The sequence below is a fragment of the Camelina sativa genome, chromosome 2, assembly GCF_000633955.1.
Source record: "Camelina sativa cultivar DH55 chromosome 2, Cs, whole genome shotgun sequence".
NCBI lineage: Eukaryota > Viridiplantae > Streptophyta > Magnoliopsida > Brassicales > Brassicaceae > Camelina > Camelina sativa.
This window is the reverse complement of record NC_025686.1, coordinates 8,672,442-8,680,953: the sequence shown is the minus strand read 5'-3', so window position 1 is coordinate 8,680,953 and position 8,512 is coordinate 8,672,442. Positions and strand designations below refer to the sequence as shown.

At 39.5% G+C, this 8,512-nt stretch overlaps 2 protein-coding genes across 4 annotated transcripts; both read left to right on the top strand.

The window, feature by feature from the left end:
* LOC104720340 (mitogen-activated protein kinase kinase kinase 1-like) lies at window positions 26-3,168 on the top strand. 3 transcript variants are annotated; one of them, XM_010438265.2, is made up of 10 exons: window positions 29-575; window positions 664-921; window positions 1,026-1,113; window positions 1,199-1,456; window positions 1,538-1,600; window positions 1,696-1,853; window positions 1,924-1,996; window positions 2,102-2,161; window positions 2,489-2,605; window positions 2,851-3,168. In XM_010438265.2, the coding sequence occupies exons 2-10, from the start codon at window positions 764-766 to the stop codon at window positions 3,046-3,048; spliced, it is 1,173 nt and encodes a 390-aa protein (XP_010436567.1). In that variant the 5' UTR covers window positions 29-575; window positions 664-763; the 3' UTR covers window positions 3,049-3,168. The 3 variants fall into 3 exon arrangements, with proteins under 3 accessions (XP_010436578.1, XP_010436567.1, XP_010436572.1); XM_010438270.1 differs by having other exon boundaries at window positions 564-580; XM_010438276.2 differs by lacking the exon at window positions 2,851-3,168 and having other exon boundaries at window positions 26-921; window positions 2,232-2,582.
* On the top strand, window positions 5,885-7,564 carry LOC109126515. Its single transcript, XM_019230144.1, has 3 exons — window positions 5,885-6,319; window positions 6,820-7,092; window positions 7,160-7,564. The coding sequence occupies exons 1-3, from the start codon at window positions 5,885-5,887 to the stop codon at window positions 7,562-7,564; spliced, it is 1,113 nt and encodes a 370-aa protein (XP_019085689.1).

Genomic DNA, 8,512 nt, shown 5'->3' with positions numbered 1-8,512 from the left:
TTTTTGGTGCATATTTTTTTTTTTTTTTTTTTGGGTGCATAGATTTGTTTAGTTTTGTTAAATTATAGTATAATGTATTGCATAATCATAGTTGGTTCTTCTATAGACTATGCTCAACCTGGTTGTAACTGTGTACACATCTCATGTCTCGATGGGTTATTGTTTTATCTTCAGTGTGTACTAAGTACCTAAGGGCAAAAAAAATTAATGAAAAAAAATTAATGACTCTGAAGAGAGACTGTAATACAACATTAGGTATTAAACGTTCAAATAGATAGATTTTTCCCTTTAATCTTTAACAAGTCTCCCACAAAAATAATTCAAAATCAGAAGCAAGTTTTAAAAAATTCAATATACAATTGTTATTACTGAACTACGTTAAGTTATATAAAGCAAAATTTAATTCTTGTTTTTCACAAGTCGTCGTCGTCGTCGTCGTCAACTTCCTTTTGTTTGCTCCTTCCTTACTTTTAATAGTCTTCGTCGTCAACTACGAATTGCTTGGAAATTTCCACTTGTATATTTATTCTCCCTCTCTCTCATTGACGTAAAAAAGCAAACAACAACTTTAAGAGGTAAGGTATATCTGGTTCATGATCTGCCTGCATCATATTTCAGTACCATTGTAGCATTATCTCATTGCACATCTTTCATTTTCTATAGGAGATTGCACTACTTAGTCATCATAATATCATGTCTTCTTCTAGCTAGTTGCTCTGTTGAGTCCGAGTAACATATTTGTTCCTTGATTATAACGCCTTGTATGGAGTTCCCGGATCGCATCAGTTTCCGGGAAATGGAATCTCGGGATCGTGAAACCTCGCTGATTTTTGCCGCTGGAGAATCTATCATCACTTCTTGGCAAAAGGGTCAACTTCTGGGACGAGGATCATTTGGCTCTGTGTACGAAGCCGTTTCAGCGTAAGACCTAATGAGTTTCTTGAACTTGAAATCAGATTCTTAGTTTTTCTTTGTACCTTTTTGGCCTTTGGTTTTTTGATGGATGTTTGAAATGTTAAATGTAGAGATGGGGACTTCTTTGCTGTCAAGGAAGTTTCACTTTTTGATTTAGGAAGTAATGAACAAGAATGCATTCATCATGAACTTGAAGCGGTGAGATATGTTTGGTTTATGATCTGCTCCAGCAACCATTAATTAGTAGTATCTTAATTTTTTCCATGTTTTTCATTTTCTCTAGGATATTGCACTACTTAGTCAGTCTTCTTCTAGTTCCTCCGTTAATACCAACTCGACTTCTTCCTTTATGACGCCCTCTCAAATGGATTTGAGTCAAGCAGGTCATAGTGGTGGTGTTGCGAATTGGGAAAATACTAAATCGACACGTTCCGAGTCTATTGAGATTAGAAAGTTTAGCAATGTTCTAGTCACGTCTTGGCTGAAGGGTGAGCCTTTGGGACAAGAATCATTTTGCTCTGTGTATGAACACCTTGAGACGGTGAGACATACATGGTTTATGTACGTCATTACTACCATCGTAGCACGGTCTCATTACCACATTTTTTTCATTTTTCCATAGGAAATTGCACTACTTAATCAGCTTCAGCATAAGAATATTGTGCGATACCGTGGCACAGCCAAGGTGTGATCCTGCAGTTCTAGCTTTGCAGCTAACTAAGCATTGTTTTTTTTGCAAAATCAATATAGCTCTAAAATATAACATTTCGTTGTTTGCAGGACGGGTCGAAGTTTTACATCTTTCTTGAGCTTGTAACCAAATGGTCTCTTCTAAACCTTTACCAACGTTACCCGCTTCTGGACTCTGTAGTCTCCAATTACACAAGACAGATTCTTGATGGTTTGAAATCTCTCCACGATAAAGGTTTTACTCACAGGTTAGACTCTCTTGTCATAACCGTTCATGTAAATCCTAGGTTGCTTATTTTCTCATCTTATGCGACAAAGGGACATCAACTGCGCAAATATACTGGTGGACGCTAATGGCGACGTCAAACTTGCAGATTTCGGATTGGCAAAGGTTCTTTTCCACTAATACATGTTTATAGTTTTTTGCTCTTAAGTAATAATCTGGTACATCGCTTATTCTTCTGACTTGGTACTTGTGTGTCATTTTGTTATTTAGGAGTCAAAGTTAAACGACATTAAGTCCTGCAAGGGAACTTCAGTTTGGATGGCTCCGGAGGTAATTGATTTGGGATCCTTCCCACTGTTTTGATTGTGTGAATACAATGAAAAACAAACGTCTCATTCAGGAATAGCAATGTTGGATGCTGTATTGTTGCAATGTTGGATGCTAAGCTGTTGCTTAACACACACACACATTTCCCCACCCTTGTTTCCTTCAGAGTTCAGAGTATTTGATTAAAATTCCTTTATTTCTGTTTATGGTGTTTATAACTGTAAGTATGTTTGTGTAATCACAGATAGTTTGGATTTCTTTCCATTTTGATTGTACTTTAGGCTATACTTTGTACGGTTCTTTCTAAATGAAACATAATAATTTGATCAGGTTATTAACCCTAAGGGTAATGATGATGGGCATGGAAGTCCAGCTGATATATGGAGCCTTGGGTGCACTGTGCTCGAAATGTGTACTTGCCAGATCCCTTACTCTGTTCTACATCCTGTAAGTCTTCAAGACTTTCTTTATATAACTTACATACTAACTATTTAACTATTTCTGAAACACACATGAACACTTGGGTTTAGAAAAAGACACGAACAAAACATTTGGCTCAGTTTCATGATAAGTCAAAGAGTGATTTCGTTTTGCACCTTGGCACCTTCAGTTTTTTAGTGTTAACGGTTGTTATTTTTTTTTATGGTTTGTTCCCATTAAGATCTAAAATCAGAATTTGTGCAAACGTGCAGCTTGCAGCCCTATTTAAGATCTCAAGGGGTACGCTTCCGGAAATACCTGATACTCTATCCCAAGACGCTCGTGATTTCATACTTAAGTGTCTCAAAGTGAACCCGGATGAGCGACCAACTGCAGCTGAACTGCTGAACCATCCATTTGTGACAAGGCCCTCACCATCCTTGAGCTCAGGAGGAACATTAATGTCCTAATGTATAAAAGGGAAAATAGAATTAGTTGGTTCTTATAAAGCTCCATTTTAAACTATTCAAATGTACGGTAAAAACATTTATTTTTGATTCTGGTCAAAGACACTTTCATTGAAGTCTCCATATCTTTTTTTTTTTTACTCAAATAATTATTATATTGCTTAACATGAATCTTTACAGAGTGGTTCAATTAGCCAAACAGGCTTTGTAACAGACTCAACATAATAATCTGTGTTTTGACAACCAAATTTTGCAAGTGTATGAGCAACAACATTACATGATCTCTTTGTAAAAGTATAAGCAAAGGTATGGAATTTTGATCTCCAGTGATGGATGTCTCGAATCAGATTCAAGATAGAAACATTTTCATGCTGTCCATTAACCATTCTGATGAGTGATTCACAGTCACCTTCGAAAGTTATTGAAGAATATCCTCGTGTCCATGCATGTTGTAAGGTCGATAATAGTGCTTTCGCTTCTGCTTTTATAGCTGATTCCGAAGAAGGTAATCTTGTTGCTCCCCAAACCATAGCATTTCCATGATGATTCCTAATTATCCACCCACCCGACGTTATATGGCTATGAGGATCAAAAAAGCTGCATCAAAATTACATTTAAACATAGGATAGGTTGGTTTAGACCAAGAAGATATATGGGGAGTACTGGTAATCGGACTGAGATTTTCGTTATGTAGCAATGTGTCTGTCCATTCTTTTGATTCAGAGACAGCTTTCAAAACGGTAATTGTGGGTCCTTCTCTAATACCATCAAAGACTGTAGTGTTTCTTGCTTTCCATATTCGCCATAGTAGCCAAAACGGTATATAAGAGTCTTGTGGATTGTTGTGCTGAGTTGCTAGATTTAGTAGAAATTCAATAGATGACTCTGTATCCGTGTGCAGTTAATTTGTGTATTGGGGGAGATATTAGACATACGCCAGACCATTTTTGCAAAAGGACATCTGAAAAGGGCATGAAGAATTGTTTCATCCTCCTGATAGCATCTTGGGCAGATTGCATTGATATTCAAACCTCTAGTGCGTAGACGGGTTGTTGTTGGGAGAGCTTTAGATAGAACACGCCATAGAAAATGTTTGATTTTTGGTAATATTTTGAGCTTCCATATTTTGTTTTTTCAGTTCAACTGAACCATGAAGAATATCTGGTGCAGGGTCAGGATCCAAAGGATTATGAGTGAGAAACCAATATTCTGATTTAACAGTATATTCTCCTGAAAGTGTTTACTGCCATATTAACCTATCTGCTGTTTCAACTTGCGAGATATACAAGTTTTTGATAGCTGTACTATCTTCTGCAGTGATGATAGTCTCGAGTTTATTTATGTCCCAAGTACGATAGCTTCCAATCTTCTTTATCAGAACATCCGTAGTCATATTATCATTTGGATCACTCGGGGTTATCGATCGAGGCGGGTGTCTCGGTAACACATTATCCTGCCCAAACGAATAGTCTTGCCATCTCCAACCAAATAGCGTGATCCTTTTTTGATCAGATCAATTTTATATAACAAAGAAGACCATCCGTAAGATTGGTTTTTACTATTGATCAAGTTCCATCTCGAGACTCGACCGTACGGACGTCCGTACAGTTTCACAATAAGGCCAAGGTCTCTATCTAAGACATAAGGGCAAGGGAAGAGAAGAAGTTCGGTCCATCAAGCCCATTAAGTGTTATAGAACACTCCAATCTAGCCGTTGGGGAACGATGAGAAGAAGAGAGTCACGGGTGCACAAGTTGACTTCGGAGATGTCATATCACCACTTGGGAAACACTTCTCTCTCTCTCTAAATGTCGACATCCTATGTTTCTATTCTTGTAAAAAGGAGGTTGCCCAAATTAAGTCTCCTATTTAAGGTTGTAGACATTTGTTGTAAAAGGATATTCTAGTGGAATCTTATCTTCTCACACATTCTCTTTGTTTGTCACACTAAACTCTTTCTAAGCTACTCAAACTCTCAATCTCTTCAGCTAATTCTAACATGGTATCAGAGCATGTTCTTTGATTCTTGATAATTTAATCTCATCAGTCTATTCTTCTTGTTTTACTAAGATTTATATTCTTCACTCTTCTTTGATTTCTCTTTGCTTTACTCGATGGATAATTCTAAGCCGATTGTTACGCCAGTTGTTCTTAAGGGAACTAACTACTTTCTGTGGACACAAACCACAAGAACTGCCCTAGGAGGTCGAGGACTTTGGAGCCACGTCGAAAAAGACTACACACCAAAGGAGATCTCTAAAGGAGATGAGAAAGACACTTCTGAGGTGGAAGAAGAGGAGGCTGAGAGGAAGGCAAAGTGGTTTCAAGAAGACCAAGTAGTGCTCTCAGTTCTCCAAAACTCACTTGATGCTCCGATTCTTGAGGCCTACTCATACTGCGAGACGGCTAGAGAACTGTGGGAGACACTCAAGAATGTGTATGGTAATGTCTCGAACTTGATGAGAGTCTTTGAAGTCAATAAAGCCATTAACAATCTCACTCAAGAGGATTTGGAGTTTACCAAACATCTTGGGAAATTTCGAGCGCTTTGGTCAGAACTTGACACTTTACGACCAAGTTCGTTGGATCCGGCGGTGTTAAACGAACGGAAGGAGCAAGACAAGATCTTTGGTCTCCTACTTAATCTAAATCCAGCCTTCAATGACCTCTTGAAGCACATCCTGAGATCCGACAGGCTACCTACCTTTGAAGACATTTGTTCGCAGATCCAAAAGGAACAAGGGTCTCTTGATCTGTTTAGTAGTAAGGGGGAGCTTGTCACAGCCAACAGGAGGATAGGAAGGTGTGGATATGTGACCACTGCAAGAAGCGGGGCCACATGAAAGACAAGTGCTGGATATTTCATCCTCATCTCAAGCCGGCCAAGTTCAAGGCTAATCTCTCTAAGGAAGTGACTAGCGACAAAAGAATCGGGTCGTCAAAACAAGGAGATGAGGCGGCTATGACTGCATCCTATGGTGAGGTGGTGAGGAAATCTGACTTGGAGGCACTCATTCGATCCATTGCCTCACTCAAGGATTCTGGTATCACTTTCTTTGCCTCTAATCCGAGTAGTTCACTTGTTGTTGACTCGGGTGCTTCTCACCATATGATTAGTAACCCGAGTTTGTTAGACAACATAAAACCGGCTTTAGGAAGTGTTATTATAGCAAATGGAGATCGAATACCAGTAAAGGGAGTAGGGAACTTGAAACTATTTGATAAAACCTCAAAAGCTTTCTTTATGCCTACATTTACATCAAATCTCTTATCGGTTAAGAGAACCACTAATGACTTGAAATGCTACACCATCTTTGGTCCTAATAGTGTTCATTTTCAGGATATTAAGGAGATCTCTATGTCCTAGAGAAAACCTCACCAAGTCTATCTACTTCGGTTGAGTCTTGTTTTGTTGTTAGTTTGGATACTATGTGGCATGCTAGGCTAGGCCATCCCCATTCTCGTGCTCTTAATTTAATGTTTCCAAATGTTCTTTTGATAACTCAAATTGTGAGTCTTGTATTCTTGGTAAACATTGCAAGTCTATTTTCCCTAAGTCTACCACTATTTATGAGCATTGCTTTGATTTAGTACATTGAGATGTATGGACATCACCATGTTTATCTAGAGATAATAACAAGTATTTTGTGACATTCATTGATGAAAAATCTAACTATACATGGATCACCTTGTTACCTTCTAAAGATAGAGTTTTTTGATGCATTTGTTACCTTTCAAAATTATGTTATTAATCACTTCAATGCTAAAATAAAGGTACTTAGGTCAGATAATGGAGGAGAATACACAAGTCACAAGTTCAAGGAACACCTTACCAAACATGGGATTCTACAACAAACTACCTGCCCATACAAATCCCAACAAAATGGTGTGGCGGAGAGGAAGAATCGACACCTCATGGAGGTTGCAAGGTCGATGATGTTCCACACAAACGTCACTAAGAGATTTTGGGGTGATGCTGTCATGACGGCCTGCTATCTAATTAATAGAACTCCAACAAGAGTCTTAAACGACCTGTCTCCATTCGAGGTACTAAACAAAATTAAACCATCATTAGATCACTTACGCGTGTTTGGGTGTGTTTGTTTTGTATTAGTGCCTGGAGAGCAAAGAAGTAAACTCGATGCTAAGAGCACCAAGTGTATGTTCATCGGTTACTCCACAACTCAAAAGGGCTATATGCTATGAGCCGACCACAAGTCGCTTATTTGTCTCTCGGGACGTGAAGTTCATGGAAAACGCTGGCTACTTCGACAAGAAAGATTGGAATAGTTTAAAGGATCTTTCAAGTTCACCAAATGACCGAGCGTCTAGCTTGAGGTTCCTTCTTGATCACCTCGGCAACCCTCCACCAAAGCCGATACGTGATCAAAGTACGTCTCCCTTGACCAATGGTGACGAAGAGTCACCAATCCCTACGAAACATTCTGACGCTCCGGGCAGTAATGCACCTCATGAAGCTACTAAGACAGTTTGTGCGAGTGGCGGCAAGGCAACATAACACAATGACGAGACAGCTGAGGACAGTGTAACCGCATTAGATGACCAAGAGGTTGCACATTGTGTTACGACGAAGTGAACGCATTAAGTCTCGCGCGGCAACAGAACATGATGATGAGACAGCTGAGGACATTGTAACCGTAGTAGATGACCAAGAGGTTACAAATCCTGTGTTACGACAAAGTGAACGCATTAAGTCTCATCGTTCCGCTCATCGTTCTACATGGCAAGATAAACGCGTTTACTAGAATAGTCAAGCTCTGGCTCATCCACTCCAAGCGGTCTGTTCACTTGAGCTTCTACCAGAAGAACATCGGGCCTTCTTTGGCAAGATTGAGGATCAATGGATCCCTCAAAACTATGATGAAGCCAAAGAAAATGATGAATGGTTGGGAGCGGTATAAGATGAAATGGGCGCTATGATTAAGAATCATACGTGGGATGAAGCCGATTTCCCTAAAGGAAAGAAGGCGGTTAGCTCCAAGTGGGTCTTCACCATCAAGTATTTGAGTAATGGGGATATTGAACGGTATAAGGCTCGCCTTGTGACTCGCGGTTTCACTCAAACATATGGGACGAATTACAAGGAGACATTCGCTCTCGTGGCCAAACTACATACCATTCGTGTGATCCTTTCCTTGGCCACTAATCTCGAGTGGGACTTATGGCAAATGGATGTGAAGAATGCCTTTCTTCAAGGTGAACTCGAAGACAAAGTCTACATGACTCCTCCGCCTGGTCTTGAAGACATTGTCTCCAACTTCGGAAAGCTATCTACGGCCTTAAGCAGTCTCCGCGAGCTTGGTACCACAAACTCAGCTCTACACTCAAAGATCGTGGGTTTCGCCGGTCTGAAGCTGATCATACCTTGTTTACTCTCCAAAGTGACATTGGCATCATTGTTTTCTTGATCTATGTCGATGATATTATCATCTTTGGTGACAATAAG

Coding starts and splice junctions, on each gene's coding strand:
- LOC104720340 (XM_010438265.2), top strand. CDS start 764: ATGGAGTTCCCGGATCGCATCAGTTTCCGGGAAATGGAATCTCGGGAT. Junction 1,854..1,923: donor GATAAAGGTTTTACTCACAG/GTTAGACTCTCT, acceptor TATGCGACAAAG/GGACATCAACTGCGCAAATA. Junction 2,606..2,850: donor CTTACTCTGTTCTACATCCT/GTAAGTCTTCAA, acceptor GCAAACGTGCAG/CTTGCAGCCCTATTTAAGAT.
- LOC109126515 (XM_019230144.1), top strand. CDS start 5,885: ATGAAAGACAAGTGCTGGATATTTCATCCTCATCTCAAGCCGGCCAAG. Junction 6,320..6,819: donor TTACATCAAATCTCTTATCG/GTTAAGAGAACC, acceptor GCTAAAATAAAG/GTACTTAGGTCAGATAATGG. Junction 7,093..7,159: donor ACGACCTGTCTCCATTCGAG/GTACTAAACAAA, acceptor GTTTTGTATTAG/TGCCTGGAGAGCAAAGAAGT.